The following is a 27446-nucleotide window of genomic DNA, read 5'->3' on the forward strand; positions in this document are numbered from 1 at the left end:
GGTGCAGGTTGGTGCAGCTGCCCAGGAGATGAAGGGATGGTGGCCTTGCTGCCCTTTGAAAAAGGAACAGACTTTGCAGAGAGCATAGGTGCTTCACTATCTGTACCACACTCAGGAAGCTCCTGCTTTCAGCCAAGTCTTGGGAAAAAGGCACCCCCCCCCACACACACACATATTCCTGTGTTTCAGGAAGCAGCAAGCACTCAACTCTTCTGCCACGTGCTGACTGCACGGCAGGGGATAAATGTGAGGATTTTACATGGCTGTCCAAGCACCCCAGTAACTGAGACACTTCTCTTCACACAGAAGAGCCCATAGCCAAACTCCTCCTGCTAATGCATCTCAATATCAGCCAGAAAAAGAGTTTTCTGTTCATTGTTTGCTGAATAAAATTCTTTCTCATTAAGAGGCCCAAGCCCAAGAAACAGCCACGGGAACAAACAAGGTTCTGTGCAGATATAATTCCCACCTCGCCACTGTGGAATTAAAGCAAAGAATCAGGCTGCAGCCGTTCCTTTCCAGCACAGTGAATGCTAAAGAGGTTACAGCTTTGCTCTGCAGACATTTTCTGGGAAGAAGAAATAATGACTTCTTTACTAGCCTGTCTCATTTGCTACTTGCAAGGAAACAAGCCTGAGGATTATTATTTGACATTTTTTGACAAAACAGTTAAGAATGATTACTACATGTCAGTACGTTTGAAGTGTTAACCCAAAGGATAGCTGGAAGTGCCAGTATTTCAGCATGCCAGCTGGAATTTCTACCTGAACCGCTCACCAAGGGTGAAGATTTACCCTGTAATCTGTGAGCTGAACCCTGGCACCTTACTAGTGGGGTCAAGAGGTATCTGATCCCCTTGAATAGAGATCATGAATGTTGTTTCGCAAGAAGGTGGGATGCAGCAATTCTTACAGGTTTTGTTGTTCTCCAAGCCAATATTTAGGTCATAACCAAGTGAGATTTCTCCTCCTCAGATGCTTAGAGCCGGACTAGGATAGGAAGAGAATAAAAGAGAGCACTTTCACAGTTACAAGTCATGCTAGGCTGGTAGATGCTGAATTCCTCCGGTCTGAAAAAATTACAGCATACAGGAACTAGGAAAACGGATGGAGAGCCAGTAGGGATCCCAGTTAGAGCTAAACCTGAGGGAAAGTTTTGAATGCAGTGGCAACTGTTCAGACGAAGAGCACGTGCCGGACACAAACCCAAAGGGAGCACGGGCTGTGTCAGAAGAGCTGGACGAGGTGCAGGATGGAGAACATTCAAGTCTCACCAGCAGATCACTGCTTACTAGCGAAGAGCAGAGGAGAGGCCATCAAGCTGCCGGCTCCGTAGCACTACTGTTCATGTTGGGATTTGCACCCGGCTTTCGCTCCGTGCCGTAGGCAAGGATTGTCTTAGAGCGCTCCTTCCTGCAAAGCTCTGCTTTCAACACTCAGCCTGCGCACTGTGTATTTGATTAAAAGAGATGTTACATGCTGCCAAAGCCACAGCTCAACAGGGGCTACGCTGGTACTGTAACTACCAGCAGTAAATTCACGCGCATACGAGAGCCAAGGTAATGAAGTCAAAAGGTCCAAGCGGAGCGCGCTGCTGCTTTGAAGGGTGGCAGCACTGCCGGATTCACAGAGATAACCTGAGGCAACAGCAGCCCGTGCCACTGCTCGAGGACAGGGGTTTGCCTAGACCTGGGATTTGCTCCAAGTACAACCACGGGCTACTAATGCAATGCAACCCCGTACTACTGAGGAGCAAAACTATTTGAACTTACCTTTGTTTCAATGTGGAATAATTTCCTGAAAGATAAATAGTGGTTGGGGTGCTTATGCTAGAAGCTTTACAGCGGTGTTTGCAACTCAGACTTGCCACAGTGCCCTAAACTGAGGAACATGGCTTGTGCCAACAGGGCAGAGAAGTCAGCCTCATGGCTATCACACTCATCGAGGGACTGCTGGAGATGAGTGTGCCCCTGTCATGGCAAATACGTGGGGAAGACACAGCTCAGTAACTCTGACTCCCTTCTGAGGATGCGAATCTGCCACGCACTGCCACCCTTGGCAAAAACTCTCTTCTCCTCCTGATGTCTGACTTCTCTGTCAGACCAAGCTCTTTAGAGACAGGCCTTGTATCCTGCTCCTACAGAAAAGCCAAATCTGAATTGATTGCCTGTAGCCACTGGCCATAATAGAAAAGCTGATGCTGCCAATACAGTAACAAAGTTTTCACGCACATGCCACATGAACAAATGCAACAAGGGATACACATTTGGGAAGCAGGAACATCACTTGAGCTCTTTTGGAAACAAAAATCATAACATGTGATGTACAGTTCCTACTGAAACCAACAATTCCCAAATTTTGAAGATCCATTCACCTATTCTCAACCTAGTGATTTTTTTTATGAAGATGTTTGCACCAACTTTATTATTTTCTAAAATATAATGATTTTTTTCTACTTTATGTTCATGAGTACTTCTTAAACAGAAAGGGGAATAATTCAGCAAACCAACTTATTATAAAACTTCTACTATATACGAAATAAAGACGGCATACTTTCTGATTTTTGCCTCAGGGCTTTGATATTACAAAACAATCATTGAGTATTACAGTGTCGCAAGTGGCTACTTGACAGTTAATTCTAACTCGGGAATTAAATCTGCCTTTTTCAAACTTTAATGAATTTTCTCCAAAACAGTAAATTTTTGTAGACTTCAGAAACCAACCGCAAACAGCAGCAATAGCACAGAAATAGTAATAGCTGCACAGTACTTCTTCATTCCACCACCCAAATAACACCGCTACACAGCCGCCCCACATGCTAAACGTTATTACAAGCTATTTCCACTGCCAAAGCCAGACTATTCTCTCCGTCAGCACTCACCCGACACCGAGCACCTCCAGCTCCCAAACTCGCACTGGGCACTTTCCTCGGCACCAATGGGACCGCGTGCCGTGCGCAGGCAGAGCTGTCCAGCCACCAGGCGCACACAAAGAACACGCTTAGCACGGGGTGGGAGAAAGGCAGATAAATTGAGGCTTTTGGTGACAAGGCAAAGGAGCCGATTTGCAACTCTGTTGTGTTTTGTCAGGGTGAGGACAATGTAAAATACTCATCCTTAAGGATTTCTTTTAAAGAGGGAGGTTGGTGAGACCTTGGAGCTGGAGGAACAAGACGTGGGCGCTCACAGAGGTCTGAGGATGAAGCCCAGCAGAACGATTTGCAGTGACAGTACAACGGCTTGCAGATAGCTTTGCTTTCTCAAGTGCGCTTAAGCTGCTCTTTAAAACTCATGCATGCTCTTCTCCCAGCAAAATCCATCCCTGTTCTGTGCATGAAATGCCTCGTACGGCACAGCGGCAGAGACAGCGTGCTTAAGCGATCAAAGCACCTTTCACAACTGTATCGCTAGTATTTACAGACCCGTTTTACAAATGCTTGGGTTTATGATGTTGATGAGAAATGACATGTTTCCCTCCTCCTCCTCCTCCCCCGCCAAGGCTGCACAGCGAGGTGGCACACGCTGACACTTACCCAGGAAGCCCTCTTCATCCACAATGATTGTGTAGTCCTCTGGGGTTTCTGTGAGGCTGAAGAACTTGCACCTGGTGAAGGCAAACAGCATGAAAGCAGGATTAGCCAGTGGGCTGAGCAGAGGCCACCCCATCACTGCAACCCTGGCCACGTCGACAGGACAAGCCCAAGGTATGGACAGACCTGGTGAAAAACTTATTATTTTTATTACTTTGGTTAATCACTTTTATTAGGTACCATATCCCTCAGGGCTTTTAGGCACAGCATGGGACCTGCTGTACTCTGCAGAGCCAAAGACTTCACATGTTTGTAGAAGACACCAGCACCCTCCAAAAAGCTTCTTGCCCTGTCAAGGCCTTGCAAGCACAATCTTCCTGCTGAAGACCCAGTATGTGTTCCTGCTGCTTCAGAGCCTTTTCCTGTTGGAGCTGAGCATCCCCATTCCCCTTGCCCATCCCTCTGCTGCCCTCCAGATAATGCTGCAAACGTCAAGTGCAGGAGCACAAAGCCAACCTGTCCTCTTCTTCATCTCTTATAGCCTCATATCTGCTCCACACTCATCTTTCAACATTGTTGGCCAAGTGAGGCCCTACCAGACTGCTTCTCAGCACTGCGGAGGTTCTGTATCTGAAACTTCCCCTCAGGGCTGCTGAGCACCAAGACACCTATGTTGCTGCCTTGAGACATCCAAAACAGAGACATCCATGTGATTAGAGATTTGGGCCAAAAACTGGCTCCAGCTTTCTTTTGTCATGTTGAAAAGAATGAAGAGTGCAGCTCTTCCCTCCAAAAACAGTGGGGAGAAAAACGAGATGGCTGCTGCCCTCCCCGTCGCCTCATCAGGAAAACAAAAAAAACCCAACATGCAGCTCTAATAGTGTTCTGCCATGTAACCAAAACGATTTCACGTAAATAGAAAGTACCAGACAACCTGTCCTAAGTGAGTTGTCCTCCTTCCCTAGGAGCATCCGTCATGACGATCAAGCATGACAGTCTCCCTCCTAGCACAGATGTATCACCATAAAACACAGAAGTGGCCCCACCACAACAGAAACCACAACTTAATTATTTTATGTCATCGGTAATAGCTACTGTGACAGCCACATTTACTAACTCAACTCTCTCCAGGAACAGTGCCAAGACAAGCAGAAAACAGTAGCAGCCCAAATTCTTCCTTCTCACTTCTGACCTGCACAAGGATGGTCCCTGTGAGACTGGTGACCCAAGCAGGAGAGCTATGCTGGGCAAAGAAGGATGCTGCTCCAGGAGGATCCCAGGAGATATCAGTATTTCTTTTATTATTCAGTGGATGAATTCCCTGGAGAAGTCACTGAAATCAAAGTTTTTGCTACCAGCAGCTTTCCTACTCACACATACTGATTGAGGGATGCTGACTGGAGAGAAACTAGTGGTCTTAAAGGAGGAAACATTAATATTAAAAATCCAGCTTTCCTGATCTGTGATGGCATTTACGGAGAAATTTTGTTCCAGAACTGTAATACACATCTGTTTGCACACATTGACCCAGCAAAAAGAGTATGAACGTGTCAGATGCCATTTTCTTAGCGCACATCTAAAAGTGATGATATTTAAGGGATATGTACTGACGAAATCCCATAATTGCTGGCTCAGAAAGCATGTCAAAACCTCACATCTTCATATATCAGCACAAAGCCCAATCCCCTCCTCACTGCCATTCTGGAAAAGGTCAGCAGCATACAGCCATCTGAATTTAAACACAAAGTCTTTTCACCAGCACAGAAGAGACAGTGCTTCTTGGGGAATACATTCACTCAGTTCAAGCCCATGTTGCATTTTTCACAGGGAAAAAGATAAAAAAGAAGAATCTGAATTGCAAGTGTTTATGCAATAAAATACTACATTGAATTTTTTTTCTTACCATCGTATACTAACAGAAATCAAGCCCAAGTCCTAAAACTTGTGCCTCAGCATAAATACACACGAATCTACTGCCACGGCGAGCACAACTGAAGAGTTGTATGTCTTGAACCACCAGCGACAGGAGGAACCCCCAAACTGTATTGCTCTCCTGTGCTAACCTATACATTGCCCCTTCCATTCAAGCAGCTCCAAGTATTTCTCTTCCCCCTTACAGCAGTTCTGGAAAGCTGCACGCCAACAGCATCTTCTGTTCTCACACTGAAGCCAACAAAGGAAAGGAATTGCCCTTTAATAGGTCTGAGACATCAAGCAAATGGTGCTTCTCTAAGTATGCGCAGAAAGCATATATATAGGAAGAAAATATTTTTAGTTCCCTAATAGCCAAACCTCAGATAGATTCTTCTGGATTTCTGCCTTCTTCGTATTTCAGCACATTTCCACTTCAGCACTGTTGCTGACTTCGACTGCCTGACAGCATATGTCTTTTTCTGGCAACACAGCAAATGTAGACCAATCTATTATTAGATTAGATCTTTGAAACTGCAAAGCTTACGCTGGTATGGAAGTAATACCGGAGCTTGCACAGAGCAGGAAAGCACGCGTAGGATGCAGCAACAGCATCATTTCAGTTTGCAAACAGCACGTAAGTCTCCACAGGAGGAGAAAGCAGGCAGAAAAGCCTCCTGCTTAGCCTCGCTCACAGGTCTGCCCCAGGAATGTCTCCTGGAGACGTTTGCTCCCCAGACCTGTCTAGATCACAGCGGTGATAACACTGGAATTAATGCAACTTCCACTGGTTCAGGGTCACACTCAGAGCACATGCTTGCAGGAATACTGCTGGGGGTCAACTGAAAATTCTGCACAAATGATGGTCTTTAAGGAAACCACAACTCCTGTCTTCTCATTTGTAAGGAAACCACTTAGTTAATTGTTGCCTAGGCAGAGTGAAGAGTTGCAAAGCTGTTTGTCCCCTGGAAAAGGTCCTTCCCAGAAGCAGGTGGGTGACCAGCCTCTCCCCACCCCTCACAACCATGGCCTGGCGCTTCAGAGAAACATAACGACTAGAAGGCATTCAAACGCAAAGTCTGGAGGTAACCCAAAAGTCTGCAAAGAAGCCGTTGCTCTGAAGGGGAATTAAGCAGCAACACTAAATCAGAAAGCTGATCTGAGTGAGGATGAAAAACATAATTTGTTGGGTTTTATTCCAGGCTGTCTTCTCATTTTAGATGAGAAGGGATTTGTATGCCTCACTCTGTACATTATCATGGTAATATATATTCTTAGTAAAGAAAGACAGTCTAATGCTAATCATCTCATTCGTGCTGATCTTAACTTCTTCGCAGTTTTACAAATAATGACAAGAGGTGGATTCTAGCGCGACATATTGTGAAATGTATTTAGGAAAGCAGTAAGGAACACTTGTGCTGTTAATGCATTTTGACATATTTGTGTAACATGTTAAATACTTTACACCATCTAATTACAAGACTATGCAGTCAAATGGCACCAAAAATTACAAACAGTGAAGTGACTGGTGTTTTCTAAACAGCATATTTGTTTGTTAGCCAAAACACTTTGCCATCTTTTTGGCAAGAGCGAGGAAGAAAACACAGCTTAGCTGAACTCCGGAGACGAAGCAAAGCCCCTCGCGATAGGGGTCGGTTCACTTTCCCCTCGACGCTCAGATCCGCAGGTGGTGGCTTCATCTTGCTTGCCGTAAGTTACTTCTGCAGCGCGGTGTCAGCAGGCTGCGACGCCGCGAAAAGGAGCATTGCTCAGACGAGCTGTTTCAACAACCCTCCCGCCCCCCGGTTCCAGCCCTACCAAGGGAAACAGCGAAGATGTCACGGCGCTGCCGGGACCGGTCAAAGGACAGCAGGAGCATTCCTTCCAGTCATTAGCCGGGCTCGGATCCGAGCCGGAGACGTTAGCAAACACGGTCAGGGACTGCCTGAAGCGTCACTGTGATAGCGGAGTTCGGCTCATTACAGAAGGTTAATCATTTTCAAAAACAATGCGGAGCAAAACTAACAGATTTGTGGCCAAGGAAAGCAAGTATTCATGAACAGACATTAATTCAGGAAAGTCCTGCAGCCTGTGCTGTGCCAAAACTTCTAATATGATAAGCCTGATGGTCTTCTCTAATTTATAATAATAATGATAGTCTAAGCCACAGACTGCACTGTGGACAGTTAAACAGGGGGAACTTCAGTTCACCTCTTTCCTTGCTTCTTTTGCATAGCTGGAAAAGTTAACCATAGCCTTTATTTAGGCTTTAAGATGCCCGAGAGGAGAAAAACAGCAAAACGATCTGCATCAGTGAAGAAACGGAAATCAAAACCAAGTGCAAAAGGGATGATCTGCAACACAGACCATTTAAAAAAAATAAACAGAAGATGTGGATGCACTCACAAAGACACTGATCTTATTAAGGACAGCTTACTGATCAAACCAGGACACTCAGCAACAATACACACAAGGATTATTCTAAAATGTCGGCTGGGTGTCCCCCTTCCTTGCTTTCACTAAACTGAAACCAAACTGCAATTTGAGTCTTCTTCAAAACAGTTCCCTGTGGTCCGGACTGCAAGAGCCCATGCAAGTCCAACCACTGCTGCAAAGGAAGGGAAGATTAGCAGCAGCTTGGAACGATACCAGCCAGCGATTCTGATACAATTCCCACTTTTCTAGAGCCAGACATGGTCAATCCAGACTTCCCAAGCTGCTGATTTAACAAAGGTACAGTATTCAAGAGCTATCTTGCAACATAACCGCAGGCAAAATGTTTTTGGTTCTATAAACACACACTTGGAGTTTATTTTATATGACTAGCAAAACCCAAGTCAGGATGCTTTCACCAGTCAAAGCCTAATGTTTGCAGTATTGCTTTCTAAAACTATTCCTTGGGGTACTCAACTGAAATTTTCCTTCATTTGCCATGACAGCATTTCTTTTTTTAAAAACACTTCCTGAAAAAACAACTAGAAAGTAACTTGCTACTTGGCTGGGGCTTTCTTTTCCCCTTCAACAGATTTCCACCATCATGTTTAAGAATATTCTGTAAAAAAATCTGTTCATCCCTACTGATGCATAGAAATCTACTCTTGCCAAATGTAAAGAGAGAAGCCAAAGTACGCTGGAGTAAGTAGTAAAAGAATACATCAAGTGAGGAAGTGAAAGCATGTTAGATGCTAGAATTGAGCAGAAAGCTGATCTCACTGAAGGAAACTGGGCAAGGGAGATGAGGAGGTCTGAGGTCCGCCTGAGTGCAGCTCTCTCCCGTGAAGCTGCCCCAATCCAACGAACATGAAAGGCGCTGCTCTCCCGTCCCAGCACGATGCCAACAGGCAAGGAGCCTGCGGAGCTGAGCGGAGATGCACTGCAGGAAATGTAAACACACTTTAAGACTACACAAGTATTACTGTGCTCATCTGTTATTTGTCTGCTGAAGTAGCTAAATATAGAGATGTTTTCCTAAACTCAAGAACGGTTCACAAGCAAATCATCTGAGGTGCGGACATGCTGAAGCTAACACATCCCCTGCACCCAAGGCTCATCCTGGGCGTGAATCTGCAGGATAATTTACTGACCTGATGTAATTAAAAGTTATTCTTAGCACACATTTTTCTTCTTGGGTCATAAATTATTTCAAGTGAGCTCTGCTGGGTGATTTTTACTGGGAATGTCACCATTCACCATCTATATTAGGGGATGGGGCTGAATCAAAACCCTGGATCTGCGCTTCGCTGTGCTGGCTGGTGTCCAGATGGCGCACGCGCCAGGCGCCTGGCAGGGATCCTTCCTTCCTTGCTCTGGGAGAAGTCACCCAGCTACCTCCAAATGGCTCATTTGCTCTTTGAGACTCAAGTTTGGAAGGTGCCTCATCATCAATCTCAAGGGAAAGGGTGCAAAGCAGAAGGACGGGAGCCTGGGCTGGCTCTGCACCCATGCTGTGACCCACTTCGCACAACCGCAGGACCTCAGCCTTCAGCTTTTAGCTTCTTCCTGGCTATTAACAGTGCTGGTTTCTGGTGCACACAGAATTTGGCAGATACAGTGCATCTGAAGGGCCTGCCTGGTGCTCAGAGAGGGAAGAACCTCTTGGTTTTTTTAAAAATAGCGTATTTTAAAAGAGCTGTAACAACTTAATATCAATTTTACTCAGATAACCTGGAAAAAATAATCAAAAAAATGAGGTTACTTTACCTCTACTTCTTTCATCTCTTTTTGTCTTCTTCCTCTCCTTGCTTCCCAAGAAGAGACAAAAGCAGCTTTTAGTTTTAATTGAAATTTAAAAAAAGACCACGTCAACAACAAACATTTCATGGAAGACTATCTCATTTTGACACAACCGGTCCCCTCAAATCCCATAAGAAACCTCCACTGCCTAATGCCTTATGGTTGGGAAACGTTCCTTTATCGCAGTGAAGCGGCTGACAAGGGAGCAGGAGGAATTCAGCTGTCATTGGTCAGAGCTGCGGTCAGGAACACATTTTTTTCAACTAATCGTAAAAGTAAAAGTATAATATAAAAATAATGCATTTTGATAGGTATATGCGCCTGTTGGATTCCACTGCCAGGTTTTTTTTTCCAGGTCTCTGAAACCGTCTCGCATTTCACAGCTGCCACACGGACGGCTGCCGCACCAGTCCGCTCTGCCACGTGCTCCCGATTCTGCTCTCGGAGCGAGTTCAGCAGTTCCGCGGCCAGCCCCGGCTCTCCCCTCTGCGGTCGTCTGGCTTCCCCCCTCCGGCACAACTCACTTATCACCTACGCGAGCGGGGACTGCCGTAACTCAGGACCAAGGGCTGGAGGGCAGGGACGCGTTTAGTTCGTGGTCGCTTTCCCAGCTACTATTTGAACTTTCTAGATTCGTTAGGGGTAAAAGTTTAGGCAGCTGATGGGAGTAGCTGCCTCCTCGGGCTGCTTGAAAGCAGCCATCTCTCTGTGCTCGAACTGCTGGGGACGGCGGAGAACCACAGGGGCATGCATCTTCTGCCACGCTCAGGCTCGGAGGGCTACTGCTAAACACCACCTGCAAGGTATTAGCCTTCTCCTCCTGTCTTTGGGCAATAACTGTGAGCCAAATTCATCAGTGCACGAGCAAACGCAAACCGGGTGAGCTATGAGTCAAAGGAACTTGGTCCCTTTGACTGGATGAGAAACATCAGCTCAACTGCTTGCAGGGAACCGGAGAGCCAGAAGTGCTCTTGCTTACCGCAACTGATTTCTGATTTTTTGTGTAATACACGTTCAGCAATCCAAGCTGGGCTCACCAAAACCAAGGAAGCGCCTCAACAAGCATCGTTTCCATTGCAAGGCCCAAATGCCCACAGCCTTTGTCCTTTTAAAACAAGCGCCCACGCAAGCACACAGCCTTCCTCGGCTCCCGCAGGACTAGGTCACGTTAGGACGATGCATGCTTTTACCTGGGAAACATTTGGGTCACTGGCATCGTGCTGGGCTTTCAGTGGGGATCTAGAAGTGCAGTCAGGGTATCATTGTCACATTTTTTTGGCTTAAAACACCTGAATTAAACAGAGCTTTTGCTGGTGGGCTCTCCTAGTCCCTGATCTCAGTATCTGCACTCTCAGATCTGCTTTTTCCCCCTAACACAAGCCATGGCTGGTACCTCTGAAGCACCAGGAGGAGCCTCCCTTGGCTTGTCCGTGTCTCTGTTTGGGACTTCAGGAGCTCTATGTGCACTATTAAGTGAATTTAAGCCAAAACAGCTTAGTGCATCCCATCTGCATAAGTTTACCTCTTTCTAGTTATTGGGACATAAACACAAAACCCAGTTGCAGGCTCCAGGAATGGAAGGGGCTTGCCCCAGAGTCAGTTTTGGATCACTAAAGACTCTATAGTTATATTCCCCAAAGGACAAACTGTACAAAGAAAGTAGATTTTTAACACTCAAAACACAGAGGAATAAATCTTCCTCCCCAAGTCATCACCACTGCCTGGCCTGCATCATGTTACAGAAACTCAACTAGAAAAGTCAACTTTCAGGAAAGCCATTTTATTGCAAATTTGAATTTAGGCAGAACCCCCCCCCTCAAAAAAAAAAAACAATAAGCTTGTAACATTCACAGAAATCTAACCAAAAAAGCCCAAGGAATTATTAACGTGGTTTTCCAATTGATTTAAAAGAAGCCATAGAAATGTGTTTTTTTTTTTTCTGTCTGTGCAATTCACTGAACATCCCACAGTTAGTGGTTTGCTCCAACTCACTTCGCAACTCTTCTGACTTTCACCTACCCTGACAGTAGCTTCATTCAATACAAAACAGGCAAAGGGCAAAAGCAGAGGATATTTTTCTTTTATAGAAATCTGCCTTTAGCACTATTATGTGGAAGAGCTGCAGTAGTAGGCCTCTGTACCACACTAAATTCCCGTTACAGTCCCCTCGCTCCGTTTGCATTGAGCTTGTCACCGTAGGGACTGCGTCGGGTTTTGTAGCTCCTGCTGCAGGTGGTGCCAGGCTGTTGAGGGCCACCAGGGAGACTGGCAGGTCCACAAAGCCCAGAGACTGCTCAAAGTTACTCATCAACTCTTCAATGTCAAAATGAAATACCAGGAGGCCTGACACTAGATAAAAACCAACTACAAACCACGCTGAGGAGGAAGGTGAGCCATGGCACAGGTGGCTCACCATGCCAGCCTAACGTCTCTGCCCACTGCAAGGTGGCGTTGCTTTGCCAACATCCGCAATGCCAAGAGCCCAGCATGGCAACAGCGGTGCTGCCTGCCCCAGGCTCCTCCACCGCAGCCATCGCCGCGACAAGGTGCGATCCTGTGCCCCCAGCTGTGCAGCCCTGCAACTTCTTTTCCATCGTGGTTAGTTGGATTAGCTTGATGATCCACCAGAAAACTCCTCTCTGCCACACCAAGGACATTTTCTGCTAACCTGAGTGGAGGCAAGCTGTGCTGCATGCATCCCCGAGCTCCAGTTGATGGGAGAGGGTGGAAAAGTGCAGGAGGAATAAAGATGACACTTCTCAGCAGCACCCCAGGGCTGTTAAGCATAACAGAAAACTGCCAGAGGGTCCTTCTGCCTCTACATACCCCAGAGGGGTACATTCCCCCTGTTAATACCTGTATCTAAACATATCTTCCTCATCCCATCTCCCTCCAAAGGAACTTATTAGGAAAACCTGTGAGAAGGGACTAAGCCACTAGTAGCATTAAGAAAGGTGTCACCACCCTCAGACCTGTGAGATGTGAGAGCAGTAACAGAAGTGGTCAGAAGATAAAGCAGCCTTAGATAACACACTCCTCCAGCCATTGCCACCAACCTCCATGAGGACAATCACAGACCAGGCTGCGAACACACAACCAGATCCTGGCTTAGAAGCGAAATTCCCTGGAGCCGACTGCACTTTCACGCTGCAGCCAGGTGAGGTGGGATCAGTCCTGTCTGCGGAGAAGGCAGGACAGAAATGCACTGGCTGGGTTACAGAACTCAGCCACAAACCTTGAAGGCACTGATGAAACCAGACCTTTAGCCCCCTAATGCTCCTGGAAACACTCACCTTATAGCCTCCTATGCAAGAGCCCTGTAATGAACTTCAACTGCAGAAGACCATGTGCTAGGAAGACCTCAGTAGAGACTGCAGGCATTGCTGCTGCCCTATGCCTACATGGGAGCAGGGAAAGCTCTCTTCCCTCTAGGCAAAACTATGAATTACACCAGGAATCAGTTCAGTCCACTAATTTTGACTGCAACACTTTTGGATTTACAAATTGGAAAATGAGGCAAGAAACTCATCCGATAAAAAAAAACAACATAAAATCCACAACAGCCAGAGTTATGTTATTACCTCCAGAGCCTTGAATTCAACACCTTGCTCTGTACTATTCCTATGGGCCTGCTTATGACTCAGTTTCCATTTGTAAACCAGGTCTAAAACCATCCCTGCTGAAAAATATGGGGATATAAAACCGAACCAAACCTTGTCATATTCTCATTTATTCTACTAATGGGGACTAAATAAGCAGCTTGGGCATCCCTCTGCTCACGTTTTATTGTTGTTATTCCTCCAGCTTCACTTTTTAAACCAGAATATCCCAAACAAACCAAAGGAGCAATAGCAGAATGTTTGAATCCCAGATCTTACAGAAATCATAAAATTATTTGCAAAGCTAAAACATGTTCAGTGCTGCCTGTGCTCATTTCCTTCTCCAAGGATGACTAAAATTGCACATCACCTTTTTATTCAAGTCCTTTAATTTGTTCCTTTTGGCTTAATATTCTCCCCAAAGGGTCTTTAACAATATTGTTTACAGTCTTATCACTGTTAACGACTGGGAAGTCATTTTTCAAATCTCCATAGAGGGTCAATGAATGTTTACATCAAAATGACAAAAACTCTTTGCTCTGGGAAAGAATGCTGTAATGAACTCTCTGAAGGGGAAGCTGAAAAGGAAACCGTGTTTGTGTGCACTGGAAAAGGATTCGTTATTATCTAACAATTAACCAATTGATTCAGACACACCTTTTCCTCTTCTCTCTTTGCTCTCTCAGCCAGCCAAAATTCTCAAAAGTCCATCTGTTGAGAGCCAACTTATCCACACAAGAGATGCACAGGCAATTCTTTCCACTTGAAATACTCCATCATTTATTTAAGCAGAAGGTAACTATGCTTTAAAAACTTTACACTAGCAACAGTATCCCTGACTGAGCCTTTACCGTCAAAGCTGAGCTTACTTGCAGCACAAGGAAAAGAGAGGTGGAGAAAGAAAGACTTTTCCTTAACCACAAAATTATCTTCTACAAATCAGAAACCAAACTGAAAAACATGTTGCAGATGTGGGTGTGGGACCTGAGGTTTATAGTTGAAAACAATGCATGATTTAATGTACGAAGGCATCTGAATGCATTTTATGGGCTAAATCCAGGAGGATTATCCCATAAGGACAACGCAAACACTGAGTAAAGAAAGCCCCCCTTCCTCTTTCCTTCCAAGTCAGGCAACGTACATCAGTCCTGGCAAGTTTGAATCTCTCTTCTATTACTCCTTTAATATCCTCTGCTACAGGATTTTGACTTTGCAATCCTACAGCAATAAAATGCAATTGAGTTTTCCTAGCTGGAACGCTACTGCACATCCAAAACCGAATACCTACGTTACATAGGAGCTATTATTGTGTTCAGCCCAAACCCAATGATTATTGTGCAGACAATGCTGAAAAACACAGACTGCAGAGCATGTGCTTCTTATTTCAAAGATGGGAGAAACGCAGGCTCAACCCAACAGGGGCGAGAGGTTCTTGTGATATTGCTCCAAGATACAAAGGAAGGAAGAAGAAACAGCAAGACTGTTGTGGACTGGAATTGATGAACTTGTTTCCCTGCAGGAACCATAAACACAATTTTCCCAGCATGGGACATAATAGTTCTCTCACAAATTACTAAAATATATTTCCAGGGCTCAATATAGAAAGCGAGATGTACAAGCACTGTTTGCAGCTTCAGCGCAGACAGTAATTGAGAACATGTGTGGCAGGGGGATTGAGGGGGAGGAGAGGCAAAGCCACCCGCCGCCGAGGCGCAGCGGCAGGAGAAGCACATTTCAGTCCTCATCAGCCTCTACCAGCTCCCATTTGCGAGCCTGGCCAAAAGCCCGCGTCAACTCCATCCAACGGGGAGCACGGCCTGCGAATCAAACCTAAATTTAGCGTTCGTTAACAATTCAAGAGCCATTGTCGAGCCTGAATGAGAAAATTATATATATATATGCTCACACATATATAAATAAATACATAGATAAATACGTCTGTTGACTTTCCCTTGAGCACAGAGGTGGGTTTTGATTCTCTAGGAGTGCTACGACACACCTGGTCACGTTCCTCCAAAGCGGAGGTATCATGCCCAAGATAGTGGTGTGGATGTAGCAGCGGCCACCTTTCCATGAACTGAGGTTTGGGTTTTTGCTAAACTTGCAGCTCTCGGAGGGCCAGGACAGGCCACTCGGCAAACGAAGCCAGAAGAAGCTGGTCTTCACATGATGATTCCTATAAATACAAGCAAAGGGGCAAAACACATTTCAATAATTTTATTTTTTAAAATAAGTCAATACTGACAACCCACAGAGTTTCAGCCTTCCAAATGTCAGCCAGCATTATTTTTAAAAATGTTTTTCCAAAATGTTTTTCTCTAAATCAGTCTCTTCAGGCTGGGAAGGAAGAGCCAATGGCAAAGGTAGTATCAGATTTCTCTTAGAGCCTACCAGCACTAAAACAAACATGAGAAATTATTCAACGAGCGAGTACGGATGCAGATTGAAGTTCTTGTTGAGTATCACCACTTAAATACATCCATCAGACCAACGACCCAAGCAAAAGCCAGAGCTGCTGGGGAAGTGGATTCTGCAGAGTGGGTCACTGTGTGGGACGGAAATGGGGTTTTGGCTAATTTCCCACAATCCCGGAGCCATCTCCGTGAATCGCTCCTGATGGGATGTTATAGCCACTCCAGCAGACCTGGCCTCCCTGCTCCCGTGTCTGATCCCTGCAGCCCACGATGTTTCAAACTGAGCTCAAAGCACAAACTGGAGCAGATTCCGCACCCCAGAAATCCATGGAAGCGCTCACTCTCTCTCTACCCTGGCTGCTTTACCAGGTGGCACAATTTCTGGGGAAAATCAACTTTCGGTACCTGTGGTGCCTTCGTATCATTTGTTTTTTGATAGTCTCAAATTTTCGGGACCAGTACTCTCTCCTACCCTCTGCACAGCACCTAGCGCAACGAGGCTCAGACATTTCTAGGGAGCATTAACCCAACTGACGTGAAAAAACTCAGCAGAGAAACTGTTCTGTAAGGCTCTTCAGCCCACCTGCCTGCCGCCAAGGATCCATAAACTCCTTCTCCACCTCAAGATCTTACACTGCCTCGTGACTGAGTAATAAGGTGACAGGTGAAATTCAAAGTCAATAAATGCAGATTATCCATATGGGGGAAAAAATAATCTTAATTCTGAATGAATAATGACAGGCTTTAAAAGGGCTATCACCACACAGGAAGGAGACTGGCATCACCATGGGCTGCCCTCTGAAATGGTCAGGGGCTGCCAAAGAGGCTGAGAGGACGTCAGGAGCAACCAGGCAGGGAGGCGAGAACAGGCATAACACCTCGTCATCCCACTGCGCAAACCGGGCTTACACCCAGCTGTCAAGCATTTCACGAAGTTCTGACCGTCCCTAGGCTAGCAAACGGGCTGGAATTGAATAAAAAGTAACACAGAGAAGGGGAACATGATGGATCCAAGGTGTGGACCCAGGACCGTTGAGCTTCAAGAAGTGATGGCTCAGTACAAGATTATGGGAGAAGTTTATTATGAACGAGATGATGAAGGAATTATTCACTGTCTCACGGTGTGCGAAGGGGGGGAATTCAGTCAAGCCACCCGACAGCACAGTTCTCCACATGAAACCGCACATGACCGCGTGCGCGAGAAGGATGGCCAGACAAAAACGCAGAAGCCAAAACACAAAGGGAAGAGATGGATTCAAGGATTCAGTGCTCACTGATGAATACTGGGGCCCAGATGAGACTTTCCGTTTAGGAAATCTCTCATGCTTCTGGCTTCCAGGAGCCAGGAGAATGTACCAGGGTAAATCCATGTTCCAAATCCTGTATCACAAAGCCAGACTTCCAAGCTCAAGAAATATCCTCTTCTTGCATAGCTCTCACGGTTACTAATTTTGTAGGTTTTTTTTTTTTTTTTTTTTTTTTTTTTTTTTAACAAAAAGATATGTCCTGGTGAAAAAGGAGGAAAAAAAATGGCATTTTATTAATAGTTCAGAGGTTTCAGCTATCATCGAGCAATGCTAGCCGTTATCTCAGCCAGTCTGAAAAGCATTTAAATGGCAGTGGTCCGCACGTGTTTTAAACGGGCATTTAAAGTCCATGGGAACAAATACAGTTAACACGCTGGGAAAACCTTTGCACAAGCAGACACAGGAAGAAGTTTCAGTAGTTCTAAGTAACAGCCCGAGGGCACAAAAACCAGCTTTCCACTTCCAATCCTCTCAGCTTGGAAGGGCCTTCTGGAAGTGAAAGGACACGTGGTGCTCCAGGCAGGTCTTAAAGCTTTAACTAACAGCTTATCCTCTGCCCTACCCTCTTTGCTTTAAAACATAGATGAACTGGAGTGCAGAAACATTTCAAATAGCACTTCACATGAAATTCAAATCGCCATTTCAGCTGATGTTTTTCTGCATTGTTCATTCCCTGCTTCCCCGTGGAGAAGGGGAGGAAGAGCAAAGGAAAGAGTAGCTGCTTTAGTAACTGGCAGAGCCCATAAACATGTTCTCTGGAAGCAGCTGACCAAAGATTGCCAAACGGCTAGGCCTTATGAAAATTCAACAGGCTGTAATCGTCTGTGTCCTGTCCTCACCAAGTACCGTACAGGATAAGTATTAAAATAGATTAAAAAATTAAAGCAGCAAAATAACAGCTGTCAAAGACTTACAAAAAAATGAAAATTGTGAAATCACTCAGACTAGCTGGGAAAAAAAAAAACAAACTCCCTCTTAAGAGTCTGGAGAAGAATAAATGCTCTCAGAACAATACAAGGATCATTACAAGACACCTCCAAGCATGAGAAAATAATGAGCAACAGCCCTGGATTTTCTTCTGTGTGCTTGTGTTGAGACTCACCAAAACTGAACAAGGGTAAGACGGGGCAGGAGCAGTATCTCCTTCACCCCTGGCAGCTACAGAGGAATATTCCTGGCTTCTTCCTTCCTTCCAACCATAACGGATCAAGTGGATGTAGCAGAAGATCACATGGTCAGATGTTGCTTTTACCTTTCATCAAGGAAGTTTAAATCATCAGATGACCCAAAAAAGTAAGATGGGCTGCAAGGAGGTGCCAGGGCACCTAGGACACAATGGCAAATCATGACCGGTGCAAGCGCCCAGAGCAGGACGGTTAACTGCTCTGCCTCTGCTCATGCCTTAACAGCCCCTAACTTGGAAAGCAAACAAGGCACAGTGCGTTCAGGGGACTGCAAAGCGTTCAGAGACCCCCGGAAGGAGGCTGCAGATGGAGGCTTGCTTGTCCCCAGCTCCAGGACAGGCTGGCCACCTCGCGTGGCCTGGGGCTGGGGCGTACCCTGCAGCGGGGCTTCACCAAACCTTACTGAGCCACTTGTAGGGTTTCTTCTTCTTCTTCTTCTTTTTTTTTTAAATCAAGTATTTCAGGACTATAAAATGCCAGGATGACAAATCTGTGTAGAACAGATAAATCTATAGATCTCGCAGCCTCTTGAGATCTGCATAGTCCTGTCAACTCAGGGATGCATTTGAGGTATATTAACTACCTGTTTCCACTCAAGTCAGGATTTAAAACCCACTTTAGGGATACAGACAAGGTTTCTCACTCATCGTCTGTGCAAATGCTTTTTGCCAATCGTGTTTCATAATGCTTCCAAGCATGATCCTGCGACAGGGGCTTGTTGGTTCATCTGGGTACTGAATTTTGCTTTAGGCATCCTGAGAAGTCTAACAAAAAGCCTGGTCTGCTAAGGAACCAAAATTAAGTAAATGATCAAAAACAAAGAACCCCCCAAACCCATTCCCCCCAAACAAACTCACTCCTCCCCACATCTTAGGGTGAGACACAACCCTGAACTTAGGGTAGTATGAAATAAGGTGCAAACATATCAATGAGAGCTCATTGCCTGACCCACATAACACAACTCTCCGTTCTCCAGAGCCAGTAAATACCTGGGATTAGCACCATCAGAAAGCCTTCTGCTAAAAATGCATTCAGGTCACAGAAAACATCCTCCAAGAAGATATAAAACCAAATACAATACTGAACTAAGACAATCACAAGTGGAATAAAAACTAGCGATTACCGCTAGCTCACAAGAGGACTGATAAGGAATCGCTAAATTACCATCTTCCAGGAACAAAAGATGAAAAGCCTCTTGGAAAGAAGCAATTCCACCTGGCTCCTATTTGCTGCTTTTCACAAGTAGACCCCAAAGCACTTTCTAAAGAAAGTCGGTATCGATATCTGCTTTTATTGCATCTGGGCTTTGCAGGACAAAGCACAAAAGCAGTAATTCTCTCTGGCCTCACACAGCCCAGACAGGTCTGAACATTTAGTGCTCTTCCAGCAAGGACACTAGCAGAATAAACAGCTCGTCCTAGTTAAGGAACGCTTTTAACCTATGCTGAGGATACGGGGAGTGCAGCCTTTGGCAATGTACTGGACTTGGCTCTCAAGCCAAGACTTCGGTTTTTCCACAGAAGAACGAACCGGGGACATGAGCAGCAGGTATTGCTGGCCCTGGGCGAGGAGATCGGGAAACAGCACGGTCCCGTGGGATGCAGAGCCACCAGCGTGGCAGCAGCCCCGCTCACAGAGCTGCCCCATGAGCAGAGCAAAAGCTGGAAAAGCAACCACCCACCTGGAGAATAAAATTCAGTCCTACGCAGAGGACGTGCATCAAGTAGATTTTTTTAAGCATGACGTGGGAGCGACACTTGATTAGGTGCGAGGTAGGGCAGGGGTCCCTGGCCCAATCTGGCCTTGTGCAACGTGGCTCTGTTGCAGGAGGCTCCTGCAAACCAGGGCTGCATGCTGCACCGAGGGTTTTATAGGGAAACTGCCTGGAAGGGGGCTTCACTGCTGGGGGAGAGCAGAGTGCAGGACAGTCCAGGAAAGGGACATCTCCATTTCAGTACAAATTTCTACACTTCTGCTGAGCCCAAAGGCTTTACTGAAAAGCCTGTGCTTCAGGACATGGTCCACAGGCTTTGTTCTGGCAGCAATTAATTGGCTTAGTCACCACTTTTTTTCTGCTGTCGCTGACCTATGTCAGTAAGTAAACAACATGGGTTTTTTGATGAGACAAAGAGCGAGGGGGTGGAAGCTGCTAACAGAACAGAAACACTCACAAACTAACCTCCAGTCTCTAGAGCTGTTATAAATCAAGAGGGCGAACAACAGAGAAGGCGCTAGGAAGCCCACCGGTTATTGCACAAGCTTTTCTTCCCTCAGTGCCAACATTCAAATCCCACTGGAAGGATTCGAGCAAAACAACTTTCTCCATGGCTATGACAGCGTGCCCAGTTTCCAACCCTAGATTCTTCTATGTTATTCCAGTTCACAGTAATACGTTAACGTACCTAAATGTCACATAAGACCTCAGACTCCAGTCTGTCCCTCGTAGTCCAAATCCAGAGCATTTGCTATCATATTTGATCCAGATATACAGACCCAGATACACAGTTCTGGTCTATTCTGTCCCCGCTGTCATGTAGCTTCTACCTGCTACTCGAGCTCAGTTGAGCAGCGATTCATCCCTGCCCCATCACCATCGGGACTGGAAGCTGCGCAGACCGTACGGAGACCACTGGGGAAGAGGAGCAGCCCAGCACTTCAGGTGCAGCATGCCTGGGACAAGCACTAGCTGTAAGCCACAGCACTGAAACAGAGCAGGATCCTGTCCCACAACTAAACCACTCCGATCTTGTCACAGTAGAAGAGAGATCAACTCGAAAAGGGATGGCAATTAAAATGCAGGCATGGCTCAAGACGCGTTAGTTTGGGGGTGACGAATGGCACACAAGGGGAGTTTTGGAGGGATGAGGTTAAGTTACTTTTTGTAAGTCTGTACGATTAAAATTTCCTGAAGTACCAACAAAAGCAAAACTAACAAAATGAATACTCGTGTATTAAACAAAACTGGACCACATTGTACCTTTTTCCCTGTAGATTATTTCAAGATCCACTTACATAGTCCTTCATAAAGGCCTGCTGAAAACATCAATCAAGTTTCCTAATGTAGAATGACTGAGTTCTCTAGCCATCAAAAATACATTTATATGTCAAAGAACTGACTAAATCTAACAGAACAAAGTGACCATTCATTTATTTGCCAGCTAGTTCTTTGCCATTTTGTCTTTTGCTCCTTTGCTAAAGACTACTTCCACGAACCACAACACGATACTACTGACGCACAAAGTTCTCATTCCTATCGCACCAAGTAGTCCAAGCGGTATTTTGCACTCTAAGCAGGGAATTCACCTGTGGATTTAGGTGCTATTCACTGTGAGCAAGAGATCAAGAATTTGGTGCATGATGGAGCAGCAAGATGACTGGCAGGCGTGTGTGTTCGCGCACGCATAGCTGTCATGTGCAGGCCTGGCGCAGAAATGCCAATGTTTTGAGAATCACTGCCTTCCTTATAACCACATGCGCACTGTTTAACCTCAGCGCAGGGCTTGGATGGCCAGAAGGCATCTGGAAAAGTACCGCCTGTGCACTGGCAGATGAAGAGCAAGCCAGGGTCACCCACCTAATGGTACCGTACTCCAGCTGCGCGGGAGCCACTGAGCGCGATAAACTGGACGTGAGCCAGGGTGCTGCTGTGGAGGTTGACAGGGCCAAGTCATGAATTTGTCAGCACTGATGCTGCTGGAGTGGAAGAGGAGTGGCAACTCACTGGGAGAACTGAAATTTTACTAAGGTTAGAAGTCCTCCTTATTTTCACACTCTCCAGTTTCCACAGCAGCAGAAAGACAGCGCAGGAGGTGCAGGGAGGCACATATGGCCCTACAGATTCGGGAAAGGAGCACTGTTTTAGGGCTAGTTTTAAAGAGAAAAGTGATTGATGCAATCACCCTATGTCTGTCTGCCCCTCCCCTGCAAGCTTTGGACCGATCCAGTTAAACGTGACAGAGCTGGAGATTTCAAAGGTACTAAAATTCATATAAGGTTCATTCAAACAGGTGCCAGACGTCAGAGGAAAGCCCATCTGCAGTACTGCTGAGTGAAAGGCTGCGATGCAAGTGTAAACCTAATTAGGATCCATAAGGGGCATGGCCTAACCACAGAAAATTTTGCTCAGGGCTAACGTCATGTTGAACTCTGAAGGTCTTGCTAGAAGACAAAGCGAGAGGAAGCCAGCGCTGCTTGCTCCACGGCTCTGCTCTTTCGGTCCCTCGGCAGCCTGGGTGTGCTGCACAGGGAAGAGTCCCAGGTGTTTCAGAAACCCTGTGGAAAGCTTGGTGTTTCTTTACTGCAGCTAACTCAAGGGGCTGGGAAACCTAGGGGGGGGTACCTCCAGCTAAGGGAAGAGCCCTTTAGCTATCACCCTAGTGGGCCAGAGCCAGCAGCTGTTTCCAGCACGCCAGCGGACACCACAAACACAGCAAAGCCACCAGCCTGGACTGTGCCTAGCAGAGAACCAGACTGGACCCAAAGGCAGCAGGCTACACTGACATGGACTTGGCACCTGGACATCTGGGTGAGAGATGGGCTTTGTCCCCATGGTGGAGCAAGCAGCGCTTGCTCGGGGAAGCTGCCATGACAGGCAAAAGAAGGGGCTCAGCCAACCTTCCTGCCCTGTCGGGTCCCAGCTGGTCCCGCTTCCCCTCCTGGCAGTGCCTCTGTTTCAGAAGAGCTCTCCAAGTACTGCTGTGCCAAGCCACTTCTGTGATTTTGGGACAGAAAGGAAACACCTGAGTACCAATTTTTGAAGGTTGAGGACTGGCAAACTTTCACTAAAGCTGTCTAAAATTTTTTCAGTTACATCAACATATGCTTATACAAATATATCCGCTCTCTCAAAGTCAACAGTGGTCTGTTTTTATCTTCACTATCCTTTGATGTCATTGCCCAGAGGGCTGGAAACGCTACTTAGCAGCATCACCACAAAAGCGTAGGTAGCAGCATCTTCTGCATCAATAGCTGATGACTCAGGAATCCAATATAATGCAGCCTTCACTTATGGCCGTTTCCGCTACCTGGATTTTAACCACACTGCAAAACCTGCATAGAGTGCTTAGTATCTTCTCCTTGGAAATGGCCATCTGTTTACTCTGACAAGGTTGACTTAATTTCAGGTTTCATCATTGCATATTAGTTATAAGCCATTGAGCAAACACGGCTTGACAAGAACCTTCCAGAAACAAGACTGGAGGAAGATGCTTTTTAGCCAGGGATGTAACGGGGAAACCAACCTAGAGCTGCTTCTGCCTCCACTGACAGCAAGCACTATTGCACAGTTGCTTACCATCCAACTTCCAAATTAAACTCAAGCAGATAGACCTTCAGGGGTATACGAAGTTGCTAAGCGGAGCAGGCTGTGAGGTGTCCAGTGTCTGCTCCTTTAAGGGATCTGGAGGAGGAGTCAGGCCATTTGATACCTTTGAAAATCCTTATGAATAACCTCAAAGTGAACTAAACCGCTTTGCATTCATGGTGCCTAGTTCTCACCCTGTAAGCGTGGGTATCTCCCTTTGGCCAAGCATGCAATGCTATTCCCTTAGGTCTTTTTCTAAGTAAAAAGAGAGTGGACTTCACTAGAGGCCGTGTCAGGCAGTAAGACATGTTGAACCACCAAGCACCAGCCACAGGCTGGGGGAACCCCATCTAAGCACTCCCTGCTGTCACAAAAGTTAAAGAAGTTTGATAAACCTTCAGTCAATTGGAGATCTTTCATGTTGCGCTAATCTGGGTACGGCACAGCTCCAGCTCTCTCCCAGGTTGGTAGGAGGCAGAAGACACAACAAGCAAGATCAAACCAAGCTCGTGGTGCCAAAAGTGTTCATGCTACACATGAAACGGGATATCACCCTGTGCTCAGTTGTGCTACGGTTTCTTATTCACCGCTCTGCATCGGTTTCGGATATGCCCAAGCTGCAGATCTTTAAACGGACATGCTAAATATAAGCTACGGAGGTGACTGACAGTTATATTTTAGTCTTTTATTTAAAGCCATGACTGAATCTAGTATTGCTAGTTTTCTCTTGGCACCCATGTTCACCGTGCAAAACTCCACTCCGTAGTGGTGAATTATTTCAGGTAAGACAGGGAGCAGAAATTTCACCCATTTTCCTGAGAAAAGAAATTGCTTCTCCTAGATAAACACCCTTCATATCCTCTTATATAAATCCACAGTTGCATCACTATGCCTAAACATACCAGTAACATTAATGTATACAGAAATGACTTGCAGACTTCCTCTGTTTTTCACTAATCTCTTTAATGCCTTTTGCATCTAAATCAGACCTTTAATAAAATCCAGACAACGCAGGTCCCACAGAAAGCGTACTGTCCTCTGCACCATTCCCGGGCAGTTCTGCAAACCAGAGGCAGCGAGACTCGCTTGCATGATTGATCGTGGCGGACCAATCCTGCTAGGTTACCCCATCACCCCACTGGATTTTGGGCAGATATAGCAATTGGCACTGTGTGCCGAGATGCCTTGCTACGGCAGGTACAGCCGTTCGCATGGGAAACCAACACAATAAAAGGAGTGATCGAGACGAGGAAGCTTGGGACCAACTGAAGATGTTTGGCAAGGCACGTGCTTTCCCCCTTATCTCACCAAGGAGCTGCAGGACTAATTCGCTGTGTCAACACAAGCCAGCATGTACTTCTGTTACTTGATGTAACCAAATTTATTTCGGTTTTGCTTAGGTGGGTTCTATGTTCCAAGCCACACACCTGAGCAACAAATCTGCAAAACAGTTTCAGAAACAAATGTCTTCTCCCTTCAAAGCTCAACTTTGAGGGCCAAAGGCAGAACCTCTCCTGACCATCACTGTAACAAAAGCTGCAAAGTTTGATGTTAAGATCAGAAACCTGGACTGAAGCGCAATGGCCCAAGTGTGGGAAAGCAACTGCACACGCAGGTGCCAGGTCCTCTGGCACAAGGTCCTGTGGTTTTAGTGAAGAAAAGAAAGCCCTCAAAAGATGCTTCTTTTTAAGATGCTTAAGTGTGTGTGTTCTCAAGAGCAGGAGGCTGAGGGCAGCCCAGTTCCCTTGGGAAAGGGCCAGCTCCTCTGCTTTAGGAAAAGGTCACTGCAACATGAGAACGCAGCACTCGCTCCCGCGCTCCTCCAGGCTTTCTTTACGCCGGGGATTGAAAAGGCTTTTTCTCTTGAGCACCGGAGCAGACAAATTACTAACTTCAATTTCTGCCGAGATAAAAGGAACATGTCCGAGAAAGCTAGAGCGGAGACTGAAACGGCCGCACAAGGACCACCGCGTACGTGAGCGCGGGCGGTCACGCTGCCAGGACCAGCCTGGACGCTTTAATCCCTACCTGCAAGAAACAGGGGACAAACCTAAGGAAGCAGTAGCACCGGGACACAGGGCTCCGCTGGGCAGCTGTGTTTTTGGCTGGCTGTCAAAACTCCTCTTCGCCCTACTTATTCCCACGTAAATCGGCAGGGGGGGGAAGCACTCCAACCTCTTGAGTATCCTCAGAGCTTACTAGTAATTCACAGGGAAAGTCTTTTGACCCAGCATTAGGGAGCCAATTTATTTTATTTTTCACATGATGGTTCAGTAGATGTGGAAAAACATTAAAAACGCGGTGAAAAGCCAGAAAGCAGAAAACGTAACGCAATCGGGGGTAAGACATTATGCCTTCTGCTATTACTGCTACTTGAGTAGGGGTTTATGACAATCCATCTATTCGGGATCTTACCTCACTCCTTCCGAAGACTGCAACCATCCTTAAAATTCATTAAAAAAAGTGCCCCGAACTGCCAAGGCACGGGGCAGTGAGATGGGCGGAAGCGTTCGGCAGTGGGCACGCACGCACCTCTGTACGTGCTCCCAGCGTACCTGCCCCTGCCCCCTGAGCTGCAGCTTCTTCACGTTCATCTGTCATTGTATCAGGAATTGCAGCACACTTCACTTCGAAGTACCAGCAGCTGCCACCGCGTATTAACGAATATTAGCGCCGACAGCATGCCACCGCGCTGTCAGGGCGCGTAGCTGTGCAACTTGCCGACTCTTCATGAATTTTGAAGGCGGCGGGAGGTGGGTTCGCGCACATATTATTCAGCTGCCCAAGGAGAAAGAACAAACGACCCATTGTGGCCATCTGAAAGAGGAAAAAACACCCCGCTGTGGCGGAGACAAATCAGTTTTTCGTACTGCTGCTGGGGACACTGCTGATGACAAATGCTGAATTTTGGCTCGAGCATGTGGGGTGGGAAGATTAAACGTGCTCTGCCATCTAATAAACCTTACACCGAGCTCTGTTTTTCTCTGCCTTGCCCTCTTATCAAGAGAGCAAAGCAACTTATCAGATGTTTCCAGGCGTGCTTCCGATATTAATACCCACTTAAATAACAGCAGCTGCCTTTGCAGCTAGAAAAAGAAGCAAGAGAAGGGACACAGGTCAGAAGCCCACAGTTTGGGCCAAGTACTGTCCCTCCACGTCACCGCGTTAAACTCCTTTTGTTATGAAACCAAAGGCAAGACCACATGTAAACATTTTTTTTCTTTTTTTCTTTTGAAAAAAAGGCATCAGATGCTTTCATGGAGGTAAGGTACACGGAAGCAGCAAAGCTCTGGTGTATTATTAAAGAAGAAGCAGATACAAAGAAATGCGGTTAATCTGGCACCTTACTGTCCCCGGTGCATCCAGACTCCCTCTTGTATCAACACCTCAGGAATTGCTTTCTGCAGCTGATACTCGCTAACCTTTACACTAGTGCCTGAGCAATGCTCCGTAATGTTTTCATCAAATTGCAGTAATTTGTTGCTGCTCCTAGCTGCCCAATTTGCATGGTTTTTTTAATTGTCAAATCTCATGACTGCCTTGCTGCTGATATAACCCAAAACTGCTGAGGTTTTCATGAAATCACATGCCATTAAAAAAAAAAAAAAAGAGAAAAGGTCCTTTTAAATAAAGTAGCTAATCTAGCCCTCACAGGTGTGGAGAAAGGTCTTGAAGCATTAACCCATGACTCAAAATTAAACAGTAAATTATGTTCATCTGTGGAGATCTGATGCATCGTGAATGCTGCAGGTTGACACTTGCCTCTACCCCCAGATTTCCAGGTAGAAATCAGCCCCCTGAAATGCATGCATATAACTGCACCAATATCCAGGGAGCATCCGAACACACAAAGCAGAGCCAGAGGCCAACTCCAGTGGCAGAGCGTCATCAGCACCCCTGAAACGTTCACCTTCCTTCCACTAGAAATCGCTTCTTGTTTACATTCAACAGCAATGAAGTCCACAACC

General features: G+C 46.1%; 1 protein-coding gene across 1 annotated transcript in view; it reads right to left on the reverse strand.

Moving 5' to 3' along the window:
• Nucleotides 1–27446, reverse strand: part of CASTOR2 (cytosolic arginine sensor for mTORC1 subunit 2) — a 109123-nt gene that overhangs the window by 45172 nt on the left and 36505 nt on the right. The window contains exon 2 of the mRNA XM_062592862.1: nt 3532–3602. Within this exon, the coding sequence (XP_062448846.1) occupies nt 3532–3602 (71 nt within the window). The remainder of the gene's footprint in view (nt 1–3531; nt 3603–27446) is intronic.

The sequence above is a fragment of the Rhea pennata genome, chromosome 20 (genome assembly GCF_028389875.1).
Source record: "Rhea pennata isolate bPtePen1 chromosome 20, bPtePen1.pri, whole genome shotgun sequence".
Taxonomy (NCBI): domain Eukaryota; kingdom Metazoa; phylum Chordata; class Aves; order Rheiformes; family Rheidae; genus Rhea; species Rhea pennata.